The sequence below is a fragment of the Corvus kubaryi genome, unplaced genomic scaffold (assembly GCF_017639235.1).
Source record: "Corvus kubaryi isolate FWS band 111438036 unplaced genomic scaffold, C.kubaryi_AGA036_p1.0 37322, whole genome shotgun sequence".
NCBI lineage: Eukaryota > Metazoa > Chordata > Aves > Passeriformes > Corvidae > Corvus > Corvus kubaryi.
The window spans coordinates 6,658,666-6,679,950 of record NW_024581101.1 but is presented as its reverse complement, the minus strand read 5'-3'; the positions used below and the strand labels follow the sequence as shown (position 1 = coordinate 6,679,950).

Genomic DNA, 21,285 nt, shown 5'->3' with positions numbered 1-21,285 from the left:
CCCTCTGCAGCGCACCAGGGAAGGCAGAAAGCTACCAGCACAATTCCACTAAATCAGGCAGTTGGCAACATTTCACTACTGTTAACTGTCTCACCGACCACGGCCCGTGCTCACAACGTCCCTCCCCTTCCGCGGTCACAGATATGGATACCTTAAGGCCAGTTCAGCAACTTTTTAAATGCACATTTAACTATAACCACACAGAGAGCCCTGATTTAATCAATACAGAGGAACTGGGCTAATAAAGCACAAGGACAAGCACTGAAAGCATCACAGTTACTGCCTCCTTACTGAATATCTCATTCTGACACATTTAGTGTGATTTTTTTACCCCCAATTTTAGGAACTCAGTTTTCAGAGAATATTCTTTCCTGCAGTTCACCGGGGCATCCATGAGGTTGGTAATCAATAAACATAATAATAATAAAAAAAAAGTAGTATCTGCCAGTAAGTTTGTTTCTGAGCACTGCAGACTGCGGCCAGGAGTCCTTATACAGGTGCTGAAGTTAATGACTTTCTGCTGCCCCTTAAAGGAAAAGTCATGCAATAAAATGCCAGCCACCGCTAATTTGAGCCTTTAACTTCCCCCAGAACCAGAATGAAACTCCCAAGCGCTCTGCTACCTTTATTTCAGCCGGCTGCATAATTAACCCCCCCAAGATGCTGTCAGCATCACTGGGGCACAGATCTGTGCAGGGCCCCCTCCCTGCCAGCGGCTTTCCCTTCCTTTCCTCTCCTGCAGGCGAAATGACAGAGCCGCTCCTGCGGCTGGAGGCGCCGGGAGCAGCACTGCGGGGCAGCGGTGCCCGGCGGTCCCCGGCGGTCCCCGGCGGCCCCCGGCGGTGCCCGGCGGTGCCCGGCTGCTCCCGCACGGAGGATGCCGCTGAACGCCCCCGCGCAGCCCGACCCCGCCGCTCCGGGCGCTCTCCCGCCGCCGCCGTGAGCCGCAGCCCGGCGGGCCCGGAGCCTTACCGCATCCCGGGCGGGCCGCCCGCCCCGCCGCGGGCCCGCCTCCGCCATCGCCGCCGGCAGCTGGGCCGGGCTGGGCCGGGCTGGGATGGGATGGGATGGGCTGGGATGGGATGGGGATGCTGCGGATGGCAGCGGGCGCTGCCCCGCTGGCAGGGCCGGGCAGGCAGCGGCTCGGGCAGGCAGGCAGCCCTGCCGGCACCCGGCTCCCGGCTGGCAGCCCCGCTCTCCTCCCCAGCGCCGGCTTTGCTTTTAAGGTGGAATGCCAAAAATCATCCTGCAGACGCTCCTTCCTGCGAGGATTGGGCTCTCAGCTTGGAGCTTTCACCCTTCCCCTTCCCCCCTGCCGTTATCTCCAAGGTGCCTTTTCGGGCTGTTTAGTGTTTCGGGGACAAAGTAAGGAAAGATGCTCCGGCCAAAACCCGGCAGTAGTGCATCGCTTCCCGAAGCCAGCGCTAGCCTGATTTGCCCAAGCAATTAGAGACATACACAAAGAGTTAAAACAAAAATCTGTACAGTGTGATAGAAAAATTTTCAAGATCAGATGCACAACCGCAGAGCTGCAATTGCATATACATATGCTGGAAAAAATAGGACATGCTCTGTATTTTAAATTCAGCTTCATGGCACTCCTTTACTCCAAAATTGTACAAAGATCAGAAAAAGATGGGGTTTTTTTATTGCACCAAGGCTTATGATGTGTGATTGACAGGAAATCAAGATTTAATTTTTTGTCCTTACACCTTCTGGACACAGAGACAGCCCTTTAGGACCAGATTCTGTTTTTAAGGCAATATTCTCAAGTCTTAAGATTTAGTGGACACAGGTTTCCTGCTTCTCATCCCTCTTTGCACAGAGCACCTCCCCATTCTTTGCATGGACAGCCCTGATACTGCAGGCAAAGTCACCTCCCCACATGGACACATGGCACATACAGGTACACAAACAGGGTGTATGCTCAAACCATTACATTTTCTTATTAAGCACAAAATGAATGACACTTCTGTAGAAGCTACAAATTAGGGCAGGATTTTTCCCCATTTGAAACTTCCAGACTATGCAAAGCAAGTACATCATCCTTAAAGGATGCTCTTGGTACTAGCACCTGTTCAAACGCTGGCAGCAGAACTGAATTTTGATGATCACTTTAAAGAACTACTTTCTAAATGCTGCTTCTTCTCCAGTGGTATGGTAACCACACTTGCTAGTTCAGTCTGTGACATTCAGAAAAATCAGAACCAAAAATACTCTTAGTGGTACCTCATTCACACTGCAAAAAGGGAACCCTCTCTTCTGCCTGCAGGATGCTGACCAGCAAAATGCCATCAAAGCCAGGTACTGAACACCAAGTTCAGCTGTACCAGTATTAACAATTTAAAGTACTGTAAGACGTAGCTTTATCAGAACCAGGTTTCCTGTCTCAGTACACACCCTTGACTTCATTCTTTCTCAGACGGACCAATGTCTTTAACCATTCAACGATTATATGCAGAAACAAACAATAATAATACACTCAGAGTATTTCCATTGAGTTACCCACATGGCACGGTGTGGTTGGGAAACGATTTGTCTCTTAGCTCCTACCTCCCCATGCACCCCCAAACATGACTTTTCTACAGCTGCATGCTCTACTGTAAATCCAAGCTCTGATTCCAAGACAGTGCAATGCAGAATTGCAAAACCTCACTTGTGAGCTATGTTCAGACCAGATACGTGCTAACGATGTGTAGCACATAAACGTGTGCTAGATCATTTAAAACACAGGAATGAATACGTACACTTTTAAAATAGATTTTTCCACCCATGCCCACATATAAATGCTTGTGAAGCCTGTTTAAAGAACCTAAAATTTTTAGTCACCAACAATTAGGTAAAACACAGTCTCACTAATAACCAGCGTCTAGAAAGAACATACATGAAGCCAAATTTTCCACCCACCCAAAGCACAGAACATGGCACAAAACGCATTTGAACCACTGCATAAGAGTATAAAACCCAGCAAATAGATCAAACAAGCAAGTTAGTACACAAACAGCCCATTTATGCACTCAAATTAATTACAGGGCCATAAACCAAACTACTACCTAGAGAGAAAGCAGGAGCATCACTGCTCCTGGTTCCCAGTGCTTTCTGAAGGAGACACAGAGTGGGCATGGTGACTTAGTACATTAAATGCAATTAACATTAAAGAAAACTTACTGCTATTTTTTGGAGAGTCGTTTTGACTGATGTCCATGTGTCCAATCTTCTATCCAGGATTAGGATAAATTTAGTGTCAGACTCATGTTGACTGCAAGATAAGAAAATACCAATAACCAGATAATGTTTTGAGAAAAGTGACTCTGTTCCCAAAAAAAACCCAAACCCAAGAACACCGAATGCAAACCACATTCTGGTATTGAGGAAATGTGACTCAATTCCCAAAAAAACCCAAACCCAAGAACACAGAATGCAAACCACATTTTAGTATTTTTACCGATCCTGAAATTCCCTTTGAAAAAATTTTCCTGAGCACCCAGACTCTTTCCAGTGGTGCTTAGGACAGGACAAGGGGCAACAGGCACAAACTGAAACACAGGGAATCCCATCTGAATATGAGGAAAAATGTCTTTCTCCTGATGGTGAGAGCACATTGGAACAGGCTGCAAGGAGAGATTGTGAAATCTCCTTCTCTGGGTATTTTAAAAAGCTACCTGGGGCTTTTAATATCTCCAGATATTCCAGCGCAACCTGCTCCAGGTGAAGCTGCTCTGGCTGGGGGGTTGGACTAGATGATCTCTAAGATTCCTGCCAACCCAAGCCATTCCCTGATTCTGTGAACTCCACAGCTCCTTCCCACCCCAATCTTTCTGTGATTCTGTGATGTAGTAGCCCAGGGTTAAGCACCACCTCTGATTTGTGTGCAAGGCGGTGACAGCAGATTGCTGGAGACCAGATTGCTCTTGAAACCCAAACTGGTCTTGAGAAGGGGCCTGCAGAGGCCAGAGGAGCTGTGCCCTGCCCAGGAGCTCCAGGGTGCCCAGCAGCCTCCCCCAGCTGATGCCCCAGACCCCCCTGCCTTCACTGCCCAGATCTTCCTGCTGAGCTCAGGTTACAGCAACCAAGCGATGACTCCTGGCTTGTTTTGGCAGGAGACAGCAGAGATGACACCAAGCCAGGGCAGGGCAATGCCAGCCTGGCAGAGGGAAAGGGGGAGCTGGTGCTCAAACAGGCTGTGGTGGCTTCCCCAGCACGTCCTGCTGGGGAATCAGCGATTGCTCCAAGGCGTTTTCCAACACTCTCCGGTTCACTTGGCAAGCACAGACTTCCTGACATCCCTTTTAACACCCAAATCCTTTGAGTTGCTTTGGAATGCCCAGTCTGACGAGCGAGCCAGCTGTACCGGGGTGCAGGTCTGGCAGGGGCCCTAACGCCCTGTCTGTAATTCAAACGTTCCTTTCCAGGCTGGCTGGAACAGCCCGGCCAGGCTCCAGCTGTGACAGCCACCCTCCTCCCAGGCAGCCTGAGCTACACACTGCAGTCATGTCTGCACACAGCTACGGCTAGGCCAGCTTGTAACCGAGTCCTCCAACGTGAGTGTATTTACAGGACACTTAGGTCATATTTGCAATATTTATTTTGTGGATGCTGAAACAGGATAGCCATGTCCCACACCACCCTAGCCGGGCACCTCCGTGCTGGGGAGAGGCTCCCAGTACATGTGCTGGCTCCCCAGAGGTGGCTCAGGTGTCTGCACCAGGCACAGCCTTGTACAAGCAGCCTCTTGCCAGCATCATCTCTGCCAATTCCTGTATTTGGCACGGCAAACACATGGTGGATCACTCAGAAGTATCCCACGGCAGACAACACTCGGCAACTTCATCACAGGGAAAAAAAAAAAGACGACACTTGAAGCCAGTGCAGGAACTTTCATTGAGTGCACATCTTGCTGCTCTGGTCTGTGGCAGCTGCAACTCTGACAAATATATTTAAAAGGAATTAGCAGCGGTGCTCGGAGGGATAAAAAATAAAACTCCCTTTGACCATAACAACAATTGACTGCAGATATGCAGAGGCACCCAAGTCCCAAGCTATCCTTTGACAGCTCTTATGGATCTGTAACATCACACCCAAAGTGCAAAGGTTTTATTTAAATTTATTCAGTGGCTTTGAGGTGTAGAAGAAAAGAGCAGAGGAAAGGAATATCAAATTTTACATATGGGTCATACACAGAACTTCTACATGTAATAAAGTCTGAGGTTGAGAGCATGGTGAGTGTAACTTTTCAGCCAAAACCTTTTTTTTTGCTTAGAATAATTTAGGCAACATGAGACAGTTCTGCAGGTTTCTCTCATCTCTGTTCATCCCCACCATGAGCTATGTGACCCAGGTGGGTGGGAACAGGCCAAAGGATCCTTCAGTTCGAGGCAAAAAGAAAACCCTTTGGTTTTTCAGCACACTCTAATTACAAGGTATGTCTCTGAGCTATAAGAAATAATTCCCAAACTCCTCATGGTGTTTCCCAAGAGTCTGCAATTGAAAAAGCTAAATTGTGTTTACACAGAACTGCTGTAATCATAATAAAACCTGAAGAAAAACCCCAGAATCCAAGTAATTCAGAAAAGGCAGCCAGACTGTAGTGCACTGCCAGTTAAGAAAAGCCAGAGCAAGCCATGAACTCAGGACAAGGTTATACTCAGAGAGCAGCCCCTGAGCACGCTAATCTGCTTTTATCAGTTCCCTTGCAGAAACAAAGAAGAAAGTTCCCAGCAGTCTTACAGCCTTGACATCTACTGTGGGAAATCTGTCATGTATTCTAGGGCCAGTGGAGAAAGTCTGTGACTATTTGCAACCCAGGCCTTGCAGGTTTATCAGATTTCCAGGCCCGTGATGTACCTTTTAGACTGACAATAAAATTAAATCAATGCTTTCTCGCAAGGCTCTGAGGGCTGTTTGTTTGCATCCAGCAGCAGAAAGATGGAGACAGATAACCAGGGCAAGGATTATTTCTCTCTGGGTGTTTCTTGTTACTTTTCTTTTCCTTATCCTTAACTTTGTATGTGTTGCAGGATGCACCAGACTAAAAATAAAGACCTGGGATGTTTTGCAGGACTTGAAATCGGATCCTGGAGTCTGCAGTTGTGAGATTTAGCACAGGCCTGACAGACTCCTTGCCGCTGGTGGGATCAGAGCACGCCGTCACGACCTGCCCAATATTGAAATTCAGAGGTATTTATAGCCAACAGCAGCCTGCTCTGTGCCACTACTCTGTGTTATCAGTCACAGCTCTAAACCACTTTGTACCTCACCTCCCAGTCTAAATGAAACAGGCAAAGTTTGTCTAAATACCAAAAAGCTGGCTAGTCAAGAGAAGAGAAGAGAAGAGAAGAGAAGAGAAGAGAAGAGAGAAGAGAAGAGAAGAGAAGAGAAGAGAAGAGAAAAGAGAAGAGAGAAGAGAAGAGAGAAGAGAAGAGAGAAGAGAAGAGAGAAGAGAGAAGAGAAGAGAGAAGAGAAGAGAGAAGAGAAGAGAGAAGAGAAGAGAGAAGAGAAGAGAGAAGAGAGAAGAGAAGAGAGAAGAGAAGAGAAGAGGAGAAGAGAAGAGAAGAGAGAAGAGAATATTTCAGTAGGAAGGGACCTACAGAGAAAATCTGTCCAACTGCCTGACCATTTCAGGCTGACCAAAAGTTAGATGTTGTTAAGGGCATTGTCCAAATGCCCCCTAAACACCGACAGCTTGGGGAATCAATGATATCTCTAGGGAAACCCTTTCAGGGTTTGACACCCCCTCAGCAAATAAATGCTTCCTAATATCCAGCCTAAACCTCCCCAGGCACAGCTTTGAACCATTCCCACACGTCCTATCACTGGATCCCAGGGAGAAGAGCTCAGTACCTTCCTCTCCACAGGCCATCCTCAGGAAGCTGCAGAGAGCAATGGGATCCCCCTGCAGCCTTCTCTCCACACCAGACAAGCCCAGAGCCCTCAGCTGCTCCTCACAGGACACTCCTTCAAGCCCTTCCACCAGACTTGCTGCCCTCTGGACACACTGAAGGACCTTCACATCCTTTTTAAATGTGGCACCCAAAACAGCACACAGTACTCAAGGTGATGCCACACCAGTGCTACATACAGAGGGATCTTTTCAGTTTTCAAATTTTACTTTAATACTAATTAGGACAGTTTTTTGTAATAACAATCTTACAGATATTATAACTGACTTCAATTGATTTTTATTTTTTCATTTAAGCTTCTACTGGAATTCTGGCTTAACTTGGAAGAGATAAAATCATTCAGGCTACAGAAAGATCTGTATTTGTTGTAAAGACCACACTGTCACAGTCCTCAATCCAAGCCTGGATAAAGTGCTGCTTTATCACTCCTTGGGTCTCTTTTCTGCACATACCAGGATCTGTCACACTCACCTGTGCCTCTGCTTCCAGCACACCACTGCAGGTGCTGCTCAGCACAGCCAGCCTGAAGGCAGGCAGGGCAGCATTTTGAGTTGGATGTGCATGGAATAGAAAGTGGGGACCTACTACTTATTTTCTTTTACAGCTCATCCACACAAGCACTTTCTGCAGCTGCCTCCTGCCTGCAGCACAGTTCCCAGGAATACTAAAAATTAACTTGCCTACAGGACTCACCTTCCTCCTGGCTCTGTTATTAATGCACTTGCCTCGAGGACTCAGGAGTTGCTTTTAGCATTCATCTCCTTTATCTAACAATTATTTCCAGGAGAAAAATGCCTCATGAAATTCAGCTTCCCCAAATACTTCAAGCCTTTCAGCTTCCCCAAATACTACAAATCTGACATCCATGAGGTTTTCTCAGACTGGTCTGGGTAGGACACCAGGCAGTTCCTTTGCACAGGAAAGGCACAGGGTCTGCCCCTGCACATCCACAGGCAAGGAGGTGTTGGTGCTCCCACACCTAACTCTGATATTTGAGGAAATAAAATACCTCTGGCAGGTAAATATTTACCTCTTTTAAGGATTTTCTGGGCCAAAGTCTGAGCTCTAATCCCACAGTGTGATGCTGCGGAGGGATGAGGACACAGGGGCACCAGAGCTGACACAGACCTGCCACCCTCACCTAGGTGATGCTCTGCCTGGTCACCTGAGCCTTTCAGCTCCACAGTGTTAGGGAGCACACGTTTTAAAGGTGATCAGATATTGGGGCAGGCTGTTATGGTGGTAGGAGGAGCAGAGCAGGACAATTAAAGTGGTTTTACTAAAAACATGCAGAACATGTTTGAATCACCAGCAAGCTCGCAGCTCTCATTAGTTTCTTGATTGAGTTTGACCTATTAGAGGGACAGCAAGACTGCTTGTCATGCTAATGCCAGAGTGTTTACAGTCAGATGGAACAAGAAGCCTTGGAGAAACCAGACAGAGCCGGGAAGTACAGATGCACAGACCAGGGCTGCCTGCACAGGACCAAGGAGAAACCCCTCTGGCCAACACACACTTGGCATGGTCCTGTTCCTGCTGGGCCAGTGCTCTGTGGGCCAGGAGCCCTTGAAACCTCAGAGTCCATCAAAAAGGGACAGAGGAACCAGAGGCTCCTTCTTTTTTTTTTTTTGAACAGAGGTGCCCAAACACTCCACACTTCCTCCAAAGCAGCTGCTAATGGAAAGCTCCCATCTAGCTGCTGTCAGCCTGCTCTCCCTGCAGGAAGAAATTTGCCAAAACAGGCATTATTCAAGAAAATTAAGCATTCCAGGTAACTGAGTCACCAGGCTCAGCAACAAGAAATAGGAGGGCCATTAATCTAAGTATACAGCCCTGTATGAGGCACAGGCAGACTGTCAGCAGCTTAACCCTAACACACAGGCAGGTAATGGGAGCTGCTGCTCACTGCTGAGCCATCACCTGTCACGGGGACCCCAAACTCTTTGTTCCTGTAATTAATCTCTTCCTCTGGTTTCATTTCTCTTTTTCCACAGTAATGACTCTCCGCTTGTACACGTCAAAATATTATTTTGCAGTGGCACGGCATACTTATGTGGTGACACATGCCAAAGCTTGGGGAAAGCCTGTTGTTAATTAGAAACTTAATAAGCTAAATGTGTGATACATTCCAGCTGACAGGTCACAGGGATGATGTCCACTTCTTACTCTGCAGTTCCTGGCACATTAAATACCACACCTGGACCTGTAAGGGCTTGCATCCCTCTGTGGCGCTCTGAGAGCTGAAGAAGCCCCTCACCCCACACATGGTATCACCCTGAAGATCCCTGCCTAACCCAGGCAGGACCCACACCTCTGCCCTCCACAGGCAAGAGCTAAAAGGGAGCCTCATACCTTGGGACTGACGTTAGGTACGTTAAGACTTTAGATAAATTCTCCTCAGGCACCTCGTTGAAGCGAGCGTTGTCAGGGAGGGTGATAATCCAGGCCTTGTCCTTTCCTCTTCCACCTGGAAAAAAGACACAGATGCTTCCCTGGCCATGCCTGTGAGGAGGGCCAGCAGCAAAGCCCAGGTGCACCAGTCAGGTCAGAACACGCTGCCATTGGCAGAGAGGTTTTTCTCTTCACCAGAATAGCAAAACAAAGCCAAATCCTGCCTCTGAGTCCAAGCACAACACACAAGTGCAGGTTCTAAAAACAAATGTATTGAGTACCAGATACTTCCTTTATTTACTGAGTGTACTTTACACAGGACAGCAAAAGAAATCAGAAATACAAGGGCAAATGAACACACTGGTCTGGAACCTACAGAAATACAAGCAAACTGCCTGTTAATGCATTGAGCATCGGCAGGTAAGAATATTTCACAGTTTGGCACGAGACAGAAACCTAATCTGCTCTTTCAAACTGCCTCAATGTTTTATTAACAACATTTCTAGTGGCAAAGGATACTACCTGATGGGTAATATCTCATGTGGAGTATCATTCTGACAAATAGCAAGGAAGTTTATCTGGAGTATTCAATTGCCACAGAGAGTGAGAGAGAGGCCCTGAAGAAGTTCTCGTACTCACCAGACAGAAAAGCAAACTCTTTCATCAGATCATCACTGATGTCCTTTGCATAGATGGGTATTGCAGTTTCTGGAGAAAGGGAAAAGCAGCAATCAAAATGAAGCACAAATCCAAAGCACACATATTTATCAATGTGTTAATCCAAAGGTGGAATTTGAACCCAGCCCAGCTTCCCTAAACTATGCCTGAAATTTTGTAACAAAGCATATATGGATCTTAGGGACATTATTTCTAATGTTTCCAATGACTCTAACAGGCTGAAAGCCACAAGTCAGCAACAAATGTATTCCACTAAACGTACCAAGGGAACGCTGCCCCTTTGCTTGAGTGCCCTCCCTCAACAGGCCATATCCAATGTAAGTTTTTGTATTTTGAAGTTAGTCATTCTACTCCCTGTTTTACAGTCTCCCAGTGCTTCCCACCTTGGCCATGCAATGGGCTGAGGTTTCTGCTGGGAGCAGCAGCGTCCAAGGCTGCTGCACTGGGAACAAGGTTGGGCTTTCAGACTGTTACAGTCTTTAATTTTGAACAAATAAGCTTCTGAAATCATGTTTTCACCTGGCATGGGGCCATAGACGTTGGAGAGGCTGTTGTTCTTGTGTTCAGTTATTAGATTTCTTCTTAATTAAATAATGGGAGAGGCTGTTTTAATGCTGTATTTAGCACCACGATCATTTCAGTGGCAATGAAGCGCATCGGAACAACACACACAACTTTACCTTTCTCTGGGAGAAGGAAACAAAGACCAGACTGACTAAACACAAGAGGAGCTTAAAGCTGGCAGGCATTTTTCTGGATTATCTATAAATGGAATGACAGCTAAAAATTAAACATCCTTGTTCCTGCAAATAAATGTTTTGAAGCACATCTATACAGATTAAAGTCCTTGGGCTTTTTGATAATCAAATTTAAACACTGATTATTTCACAGAGCTGGTCCTACGGAATAATCTTCTGGCTCTTTTAAATCAAACAAGCTGCATACTTCAGCACACTTCAGCATAATCAATATTTATTCTATTTCCCTTTTTCCAAAAGCTTTCTGGTCACTTCTACTTTATTCAAATATCTTTCAGGCCTGTACAGTGCTGCAGCACAGCAGCCCAGATGTGCAGGAGGTGGGGGGTACTCATCCTCTCACAGCCCCCACCAGCCATGGGCTGCTCTCTGCCCTTCTATGCACACACTGCTAGTTTTCCCTCTTGTAGATAAAAATGTGATTTTTGTTTGTTGAAGATCGAGCCTCAGTCCCACTGGCATCTACAGAAACATTCTTGATTTTAACAGGCCCTAGAATTGGTCTTGGTGAGAAAGAAGTTTATCTTGCAAAGGTATTTCAAATATTTGTCTCTCGTTCAACTGCTTCACCCAACTTGAGGACAAGCAGCAGCAAGAGATTTCTTCTCTATTTGTTGATTTTTTTTCACCAGGTCAATGGTTTCATACTGATAAAATTCACATTTAATAACTTAATGAGCTCCAACACATGAAGTAGATGATATTAAACGTGTGTGTCATTGAAAATACAAGACAAAAGCCTGTGCTGTGCACACATATTTGTCACAAATCGGTGTGGGGCTGCTCAGCAGCCTGTCTGTGTCCACAGGCAGGGTGAAGCCTGTTCCCAAAGCTCACCCTGCCTACCCCTGGCTTTCCCCAAAATGCAGCACCAGCCAAGCCAGGCACATCTTGCCATGTGCTGTAACATCCCCGTGACTCAAGTGCTCAGCAAACACAGCTCCAGGTTGACAGTAAATGCAGCTTTTGCTTTGGTTCTGCACTGATTTGAGAGGGATGTGCCAGCTAATTGAGGCTGATCAGGAAACAGGCTGGAGAAAGGAGGTTAACCTTTGCGTGGTTATCACTAAATCACTAAATTTAAAAGTTTCACAGGACATTTTCTCACTGAGAACCACCTAACAATCTGCAGGGAGGCAGGGGGAGTTTGTTCCCATCCTCTGGGGAGTAGGATAACCCAGCAGCAAGAGGAGCAGAGTGGCTGCCCTCTGGCAAGGTCAGGGCACAACAACAGCCTGACTGTGGTCTGATTAGAGCCGCTCCTCAGCCAACTCATCCCTGGCACTTGCTCTGTGTTGGCCACTGAATTCAACCTCCTGGGCAAATATTAGGGAAAATCAAGGGCTGGCATCAAATCCAGAAGCATGTTGCTGTGCCTGGGGCACATCATTTGGATGCTGCAATAAATCCTGTACAGAAGCAGGACCTTTGTCCTCAAATATTAATCTCTGGAGAAAGAGCAGTGAAAGGCAGTGAGGCACCAAAGACATCAGCCTCTCAAACAAGGCTTCAGCTGATGTTCTGTAGCAAACTGGGGATTTGTTATTTAAAGGACACTCTTGGGACAGTACAGAAAAGACCCCGGGGCACTGCCCAGCGCTGGCTATGGACAGCACAGCCAGCCTGCATCTTGCTTGGCACAGGGTGGAGGAAGCCAAGGCTTCAAGAACGTCCACTCATTTCTTTCAAAGCCAAAAAGAGGTTTTGTGATCATCAGCTGTTATAAAATCAAGCCTGAACTCCCCATGCTACAGCATCTCAGAGCACTTTACAAACTGCTGTCCCCACAGAGCTGGCATGACCTCAGGTCTGAGGGTCTTATTAAAACAGCAGTGTCTGGATGGTAAATTGTCGTAACAGTGTAGTGCCATTTTTATAAACGTTCTAAAATGGACATTCATAAAATGTTGCTGCAGTTATTACATTCAGAGAATCCTCTGCAGGGGGGAGATTGTTGCCATGATACAGAGTTTTGGAGGCTGCGTGAGGCCAAGCAGGGAAAAGACAAAGGGGGAATTCAGAGCTCTGTACCCACTGAGGAAAGCCAGTGTGGCTCAGCAAGGAGCCCTGCCGACTCTGTCCGGTCCCCATCTCCTGGCTTCCACAGCCCAGAACATCTCCCAGGGGTGTACCAGAGTACAGAGGGGGGTACCTCGAGGCCAGTGCACAGACTGCAGTGGTGAGAATGATGCCCACTGTCAGTGAGCACCCCTTTCGAGGAGATGCAAGCACGCAGGGAGCTCTGCAGTGACATCTAGAGAGGGGACAGCTCCTGTCCCAGTCCAAATCCCTCTCGTAACACTCACACTCTGAAGTGCTTTGCTCTTAGCAACTATTGTTTTCTTTCCTTCACCAAACTTCGCAGACCCGCAGCATCTGCAGGCACAGCTGTGTAACACATCTGCCAAGCTGCTGTAACAGCGCCTCACGCTCACCACACTGACCAAACACTGTCTGCTGCTGGGAAATCCATTTGGAAACGGCTTTGCTGTGAATGAAGAATAGCAGCTTTTCACGTGGGGGTTGCTGCTGTAGTCTAGGGAACAAAACTGAAGTAAATCAAATGAAAAGTGTAAAGGATCACACTGAGTGAGCTTCTCCATGATCTGCCTGTTCTCAGCTGCTTGTGCCTTTGGACACCCAGCAAAGCAGCATTTATTTGGTACTGAGGGAACCTTCAAATCAGCACATTTGCAACTGATTTCCACTCTCCTGGTGACTTTCTGGGCTAACTGGGGTAACCAGCCAGCGTCTGTCTTAGGCTGTCCCAGCACAGGAAGGCTCACCTGCCCCAGCAGGTCCTTTGAGGCTGACACCACCCGTAACACAGCCCTACACACACCAGCAGTGTCTGCAGGAAGCTCTGGTGCTCAGGGACTTTCAATGAGCTGGGCTTTCTCCAGCTGCCACAGGCACCCCTGTCTGAGGCCAGCGTCAGTGCAAGCCCCCCCAAACAGCCCATGGAGAACGAACTGGGGCAGGTGCAAGGATTAAATCAAATTAAATTCCCATTTTGCTTTGTGCAGGAATGGGAACCAAATTCCCTTGGAGCAGAGTGCTCCTACCATGAACCCAGCACAGTGGGGAGAGTGGCCCTTCCAGCTTCTCCTGCTGATGCCGCTCCACTTTGCAAAATTAAATATTCACTGGGGCAAAGAACAGAAATACAGCCCTGCATCTGAGGAGAAAGAGCAATGCACCACCTGCAATCCGCCCCCAGCCCAGCCCGGATTGCCATACCCACTCCACACACCCTAGCCGAGTGACCCTGCAGCCCATCACTCTCCCTCTCCACACACCATGTCCAGAAAGCAGGACAGAGGGAGCTAATAGGGGAAAAAAATACTACTTTACACTGCCTGCAACCTGCCCTACTGTGAACAGCACACCTGCCCATCGTCCACACAAAGCCTGTGCCAAGTGACAAAGTGCCTGCCCCTGGCTGCAGAGAAGGAGAGGGCAGGAGGATGGAGGCATCCAGGCAGCTGCCCTTACTGCCCACACACTGCTTCAACCAGTACCTTCCAGGGGACCTGACCCACCTGTGTGCTTCCCCAGCAAGCTTACACCTGGACTAGGATCCTAATATCCACGTGCCCAGACCCAGCTCCCGTGTCTCTGTCCTGCCCAGGAACAGGACATACTGCTGGGTACAGGCAGAGCAGATGTTTACACAGCATTTGTAGGAACTGGAGCCAGGAGGGGCTGGCAGCCGGCCAGGGGGCACGAGGCTGATGGAGATACCCCATGGCATGTGCACTGCAGAACGTGTGGCACAGAACACCACATTGTGCTCCTCAACAAGGCCTGCTCTATTCACCAAAAGGTTATTTATAGGACCTGGTCTGAGCAGAGAACGGACAGCCAAGGTCCTGAGGCTGCTTCCTGGATCTGAGAGTGAACTCTTCAGTAGCTGAGAGCAAACCATGTCTCCAGGGGCTTCAGGTCCTCATCTGGGAACAGAACAGGCACAAGTGCCAGCAGGGTTTGGTGTTAGCAAAGGGCCATGAGCATGTTTGATGACAGGAGCAGGAGAGACCCCTGCAGCCCCCACGCACCAGGCTGAAGCAGGTGTCCATGTCTGCACGGCTGTGTGAGAGCTGGCACCAAAGGGTGAGTGCTAAACACCCTGCTGAACCAGCTGTTGGGTGGTGTTGGACCAACCCGGAGAGCTGGGCAAACCACAGCACTGGTTTCTGGATACAACAAAGAATGGAAGGTCTTGGGATCAGCCATGAAGTCCAAAAGACAGGACTTGGTGGCTTCCTCCCCAGAGACCTCAGGCTCAGGGACCATTTCTCCCTACAAGTGAGTTTGCAGCGCGCTGGCTCACAGGGGCTCACACATTCCCCACCCAGCACTTACAAAGATTCATAGGGCAGAAGAGCAGAGGGGGGTGCTAATAATAAGAGACATTTCCACTCTGTTCCACCAAAGTCACCCACACAGAGCACATGGGGGTTAACAACCTTACACTGCAATTACACCTCTACAGCTGAGGAAACAGCCTGACCACAGGTTTCGACCTGGCAGGACCTTCTCCCCATGTGAGAAATACCCTGCAGTAAAGCATACCTTGCATCAGTGTCCTTCTCTCCATACTTGAGAAGTTCAGCTGCTAAAGAAACATGGAGACTTTGTTGTGTACAGTGCATGAGCTGCTGTGGGACTGTCCTGCATTTGCACGTGACCTCAGGTATGCTGCAGAAGCTCCATATGTCATCATTAGTCACTTCCAAGAGCACCGCTGAGCTGCACACACCCTCGTATGCACCAAAACCACATTCAGCTGCTTGTGCATCCTGCACAACCACCACACAGACCCTTGGCACCGGCTGTACCTGCAGCAAAGACAAGGCACTGCTGCTGCTCAGGGCAGCCACACAGACCAAATTCTCCTTTAGCCATCCCAGTGTACGAACAACAAGTGCTGCTGCTGCTGCACCAACACCTGGCACAACCAACAGTTTGCAATTCCAGGTGGTGCAGCCATTCCCCACGCCAAGTGAGTGACACAAAAGACACATTCAAATATTTATGGCAGAAAGCTTCAATATCAGCGACTGCTGCAGGTCCCTTTGTCCCCACAGCCCACAGGGACAGCTCACACCTCTCTGTGGCCAGGGGCTCACGGGAGCATCTGCAGTCCTCGAGCCCTGGACTCAGCCTGCAGGCACCTGCTGCCCATCTACAGCCAGTCAAAACCAGGCTTTCATCTTGAGGGAAAGATTAGCAACTACATTAGGTTTATAATGCCTATTTTTCTGGAAGATATGATGTATTGATCCTGAGGAAGATGATGGGGCTCCTGGGCCAGTTCTGTCAATATCCTCACGGCAAACCTCCACCTGCACATAAATCTCACAAATCTCTGGTAAATTCTTGAGCTGGCAGAGGCTTGCAAAACCCACTGCTAGAGGGTGGCTGAACTGCCACCTCTAACATCTCTTTGGAAGAGTATCAGCACAGGACAGGGAATAAGGGATGGCAGAGCCACGAGCAGAGCTGCACCCCTGGAACATGGTGAGAGCTGTGAATGGACAGGGTGGTGCAGTGCTGGCAGCACACCCTGGTCCCCAGGCCACAGGTGGCAGTGGGGCCATCCCAGGGCCAGGACTGGGTGGCCCTCACATGGAGGCAGGTCAGCAGCAAACACCTCCTTTGGAGCCAGGCAAGACAGATGCCAGCAGCACCCACAATGCCAACAAAGGGACTCGGCCCCTGCCAAGACCTGCATGCCCTGCACATGGCATGAAAGTCCCACCAGGATTAGTCCATCGCTAGGAGTGACGGCTTGGTCACCTCACCAGGTTCAAGGATGCCTTTAATTATCTTTTCTCAGACTGGGGAAGATTTTTAAGGAAAGGCTCACTCTATTTTCAGGCTCCTTCTTTTACGTCTCCCCAAGCACCTGCTCCAACACAGCGTAGGAAGCAGGATGCAGCACCAGATGGTCCTCTCTTCTGACCCAGGGGCTGTGCTTCTCCTCCAAGGCCTGCCGGGGCTTATGTGCACTCAGTGCTTCAGTGCAGACACACATCCCCAGCACCCACACCTGGGGGTGTGCTCAGCTGAGAAACCGTACAGCAGAAAAAAGGAAAGCTTCTGAAAAACTAGAATGACCTTTTCAAGAGGCTTAGATTTAGATACGCTGAGGATAAGAGGAAAAAGGCAAAAAAAAGTGCTGTGAAAGGAAAAGAAGATAAGAGATAGAAAATGTTAACTCGGTGCAATTCAGGTTTGAGGACTGCCATTCAGGCAGCGTGACTGACCCACAGAGGAATGTCCTCACGGGACCAGCCCCATCAGAATCACCACCTTCCAGTGTGGCCAGAGGGGTGGGACACCACCACATCCAGGCAGCCACCTGGGATCTGGCCCCACAGCCAAGCTGCAAGCCCCAGGGCAGGAGCATCCCACTGCCAGGCATCCCTCCAGCAACTGCAGTGGGGAAACACCGGCTGTGGCTGGGCAGGAGCACCCCGGGCACCGGTATGGCACAGCTGCAGCCACTCACCAACACACAGACCAGCAAAACCTCATTCCTGCTGACCACAGGCCATTGCTGCCAGCAAGACAAGGTGCAGCCAGCCAAGGATCCCAGACAAGGTGCAGCCAGATAAGGATCCCACGTTCATGGAAATGTCATCCTTCAGTACAATTCTGGGAGCTGGAGTGAGCAGGAGGGTCTGCAGGAGCAAGCGGCTGAGCCACGCAGCCAGCGAGGAGGAAGAGGATGTTCAGGGGAGGTTAAAAGATCTGGGGTGTCCCAGTGTGCTGGAGACCACAGAGTTTTGGGGCCGGGGGGAAAATCTCTTCCAGTTTATATTTAGCAACTGGGAAACCGTGGAAGCTTTGCTAAAAAAAAGGTGAAGCAAAAGCAAACTAAGCAGCGACAAGGCTTACTTGTTACCTCCTGTTATGCTCTGATGTTTTCATGCCCAGTCAGAAAAACTCTATTCTCATATCACACCAAACTAAGCAAAAATTGGGAAACATAAAAGCCAGCTCCACTATACGTGAATTCACGTCTATTGCAAGAAATGTAATAAAAGATTCTCAACACCCACTCTTTTGGATTGAACCACAGTGTGGGAGCTGAGAAAATCTAGTTTCTTGCATTTCTAATATATAGCAGCTTCAATGTACTTTTGGTTTCCTCCTTTTTCCAGTTTCAGCCACTCTTCCCTTACCAAAGAGAGCAGTACAGGTGTTTGCACATCAGCACCAGGGCACATTTGCCAGCTGTGTAGGAAAAGGCACATTTAGCATCTGCCACCAGTACCCATCTTCCCAGCCCAAACCATCAGCCCCTAAACCAGAGCCCATTCAGCACAAAAGACTTCCAAAACCCAATAAAAATATACAGACATCAGTAACTTTCCCATCATCATTCACTACCATGCAAACACTGTTTTTTCAAAGAGGAATTCCAGCTTTGTGCACAAAGTAACTCTTGGGAGATATATCAGCAGTAAATCCTTGGGCCCCACTACCTGCCTGGGGAACCTGGAATGGAGTTCACTGCGGTCACTGGAACAATTCCTTTCACAAGTGTTATAGCCAGGAAACTAAACTATGCAGCCAGGTTCCCCCAGTGGCATCACCTGGAAACTCTACTGTAAAGCAAGGGAAAACAAACACAATTTTTCCCAAACTGGAAGTGGAAATGCCTGATTCTGGCATTCCCCATTGAGCAGAAGCACATTTCCAAATCCAGCTAACCATGTTCCTGCAGCAGGCCTGTGGAATAGAAAGTGAGATGGGGAGGATATTGCTGGGTGTCTCACCACCCAGCCCTTGGACAAACATCCCCGGAGCAGCAGGATAACTGTGCTGTGTGCTGGGTCCCAGGGAACAGCTCTGCCCCAGGAGATCCTGACTCATCTCTGCTCTAAAACTAAGTGCAGTGTTGCCTGGGAGGAAAAGGGGATTCAGAAAAAAAAAGGGGATTCAGAAAAAAAAAGGCAGCCCCACCCAGTCACTTCCACCACCACTCCTCACACTCCAGCTCCTCTGCCCACCGATCTTCCAACAGCCTTAAATTTCCTCGTGTTAGGGAAGCTGGTAGATGAGATGGGCAAGGCTGTGGCAGCAGAGCAGGCTGAGGAGGGACCTGCACTGTGCCCAGCACATGCCGAAACAACCACTGTCACAGCCACACGTGGCTGTCCACAGGACGAGGCTGAGGGCACCCGCCTGGCTTGTGGCTCCAGGATTTCCCTGCAAGTCCTACCGGCCAAAACCAACGCCAACCAAAGGCTCCCACGGCAGCACAACCAGGGGCAATGTTGAGCTCTGAACTCCCCATCTCCACGCACACGGGGGAAGCTGTGTCCCCAAGCATCCTCTAGCTCAGTGGTGAAGAGAGCACTTGGGAAAACTCTTTCTTTCCCCATGTTTTACACTTTGGTTGTTCCCTCCCACGCAGCCCTGCTGTCACTTCACTTTTGTCCTGGTACATGAATGATAAACCATTAAACTGCGGTTGTAGCAAATGTGATGTAGGGAGAGGAAGCGCATCCCACATACTACTGACTGCTCCCAGACTACTACTGCTCGGTGGCCCACCCAGAGGGTCTGGGCTGAAGGAAGCACAGAGGCTGCTGCGGTTCTGCCACGCTCTGAGGGAGCCCAAGCCATTTTAGAGATCAGAATGGCCATTAAAGGCTTGGGATTTTTACAGGCTTTTATCTCAGTCTAAGGCAGATACACGCAGATCACCTTCTACTGGAAAAAACCAACAAGTTTCCAGTACTGCTACATGTAGAGAAATGGTTAAAACATGGTCCCAGATCAGGCTGAATGCTCAGAAATCAGCAATAAGGGAAAAAAGCTTCTGATTTATTTTTAATCTCGTGATTGGAGAACCTTACTCAACTTTGTCTCTTTTTCAATGCTTTATTTTAAGAACCTATGTAGATGCCAAATCATGGGTCTGGATCCTGCAGCTACAACCACACAAGTGTGCCATTGTGGGGATATTTTGACTCTGTATGACAATTACACAAAGGTCATCTGCCAAAAGCTGGTTAGGCGAGAGGGCTCATGCTCATAAGAAACGCAGTACCTGCTTTCACCTGGTTCCTATTACATGGCTCACAGCAAACGCTCACCATCTGTGTCCCCATCCCCATGTCCCCAGCTCCTGCTCCAGCAGCGTGGGTGTTCCATGCCGACAGCAGCACAAGGAGGATTTAATCACATCCATTCAAGCAGCATCCTCTGCTAATTGACCATGACCACCCCTGCCTACATTCATCTACTCCATTTTCAGGGTGCAGGGAAACGAACAGGGCCAGGTGGGCAGGACAGCCAGAGCAGAAGGTGCTGTTGGCACCATCTCAGAAGGGCATGGACACAAGCAGCTCCTGGGAAGCAGGTGACACATTGGTAGAGCCCTCACCTGTGACCTACCCCCAACAAATTCTTCCTGCACCCGCAATTGTGCTTTTCAAAGAGGTCAAGAAACCTGGACTTAGACAGGAAGCTTTTTTTGGGTCACTGTGTCTTTTTTGTGCCTGGCACAGCTCCAAGTGCTCCGCCAGCTGCAAACAGACACGGAGCGATGCCTTTGCCTGCTTCTGACTCCTGACAAGGTTTGCATCCCCTAGTGAGGCTGGACTCACCCAAGGTGCCACCAGCCTTCCTGGTTTAGGAAAGACATCACCGTAAAAATACAGTATTTCCTGTAACTCCCCATGGGAAAACAGGAAAATAATGAAAAAGTGAGGGCTCCACGCAACTTCTGAGCAGATCACTGTCCATCAAAGGAAACATCGCTGAGGCAGCTATGGCCTGAGATAAGGAATCAGATTGCATTTGCTTCTCACATTCAGGGTGTGCAGCCACAGAACCACAGCCACATCAGTACGGTGCTGCATTCCCGGCACAACCCGGCATTCAGAGGTGTTTGAGGACCAAGGGACAAGGGAGGAATGACGAGGTGTCTAAGAGAGACGCACACCTTAGACACATCTGCTTCCCTACTTCAGGCGCTGGGAACGGGCGGTCACTGCCAGCAGGCTGAGACACAACTTCCAGGGAAGAGTTCTTTACTTCTGGCCACGGGAACCCGCGCAGAGGGCTTGCACTGGCGGACATCCCCCTGTCACCGGCAGCACCTCCTGCCTTCAGCCCGCACTTTGAGCCACGCGTTCCGGTGACATGTCGGGGGATGGCAGCGGCGCGGGGGACGCGGCTTCTCCTGAACACCGGGGCCGTTCCGCACCCATCGTGCCGTCCACTGAACACATAACAAAACAGCACCTCGAATCCTCAGCCACCCGCGTGCGGCGAACCCTCCCGAGGCTTCCCCGGGCAGCGGGACTCGAGCGCCCATAACGCGCCCATAACGCGCCCATAACGCGCCCATAACGCGCCCGGCACCGGCACCGCGGAGGGATGGGGCGGCGAGCGATGGGGCACCTGCGGGGACACCCGTGCGGCCCCGCCGGGGGCAGAGCGGTGCCGCTGCCCCCACGGGGGTGTCCGGGGAAAGCCGCTGGCCCCCCGCCCCCGCCCGGCCACCTGCGAGCCCCGCCGGCCCGGCCGGCCGC

The 21,285-nt window shown here is 49.4% G+C and overlaps 1 protein-coding gene across 5 annotated transcripts in view; it reads right to left on the bottom strand.

Annotated features, from left to right (window-relative positions):
• MCF2 (MCF.2 cell line derived transforming sequence) overlaps positions 1-9,998 on the bottom strand; it is a 43,537-nt gene extending 33,539 nt beyond the window's left edge. For 4 of the 5 annotated variants that reach the window (XM_042029321.1, XM_042029323.1, XM_042029322.1 and 1 more), the window contains exons 1-3: positions 9,930-9,998; positions 9,252-9,366; positions 3,169-3,259 (exon numbers count right to left, since the gene is read on the bottom strand). In XM_042029321.1, coding sequence (XP_041885255.1) covers positions 3,169-3,259; positions 9,252-9,366; positions 9,930-9,954 — 231 coding nt within the window. In that variant the 5' untranslated portion in view covers positions 9,955-9,998. Of the gene's footprint in view, positions 1-972; positions 1,177-3,168; positions 3,260-9,251; positions 9,367-9,929 lie in introns of those variants that run through there. The other variant, XM_042029326.1, reaches the window with a different exon arrangement.
• Between the last annotated feature and the right edge of the window lie 11,287 nt (positions 9,999-21,285).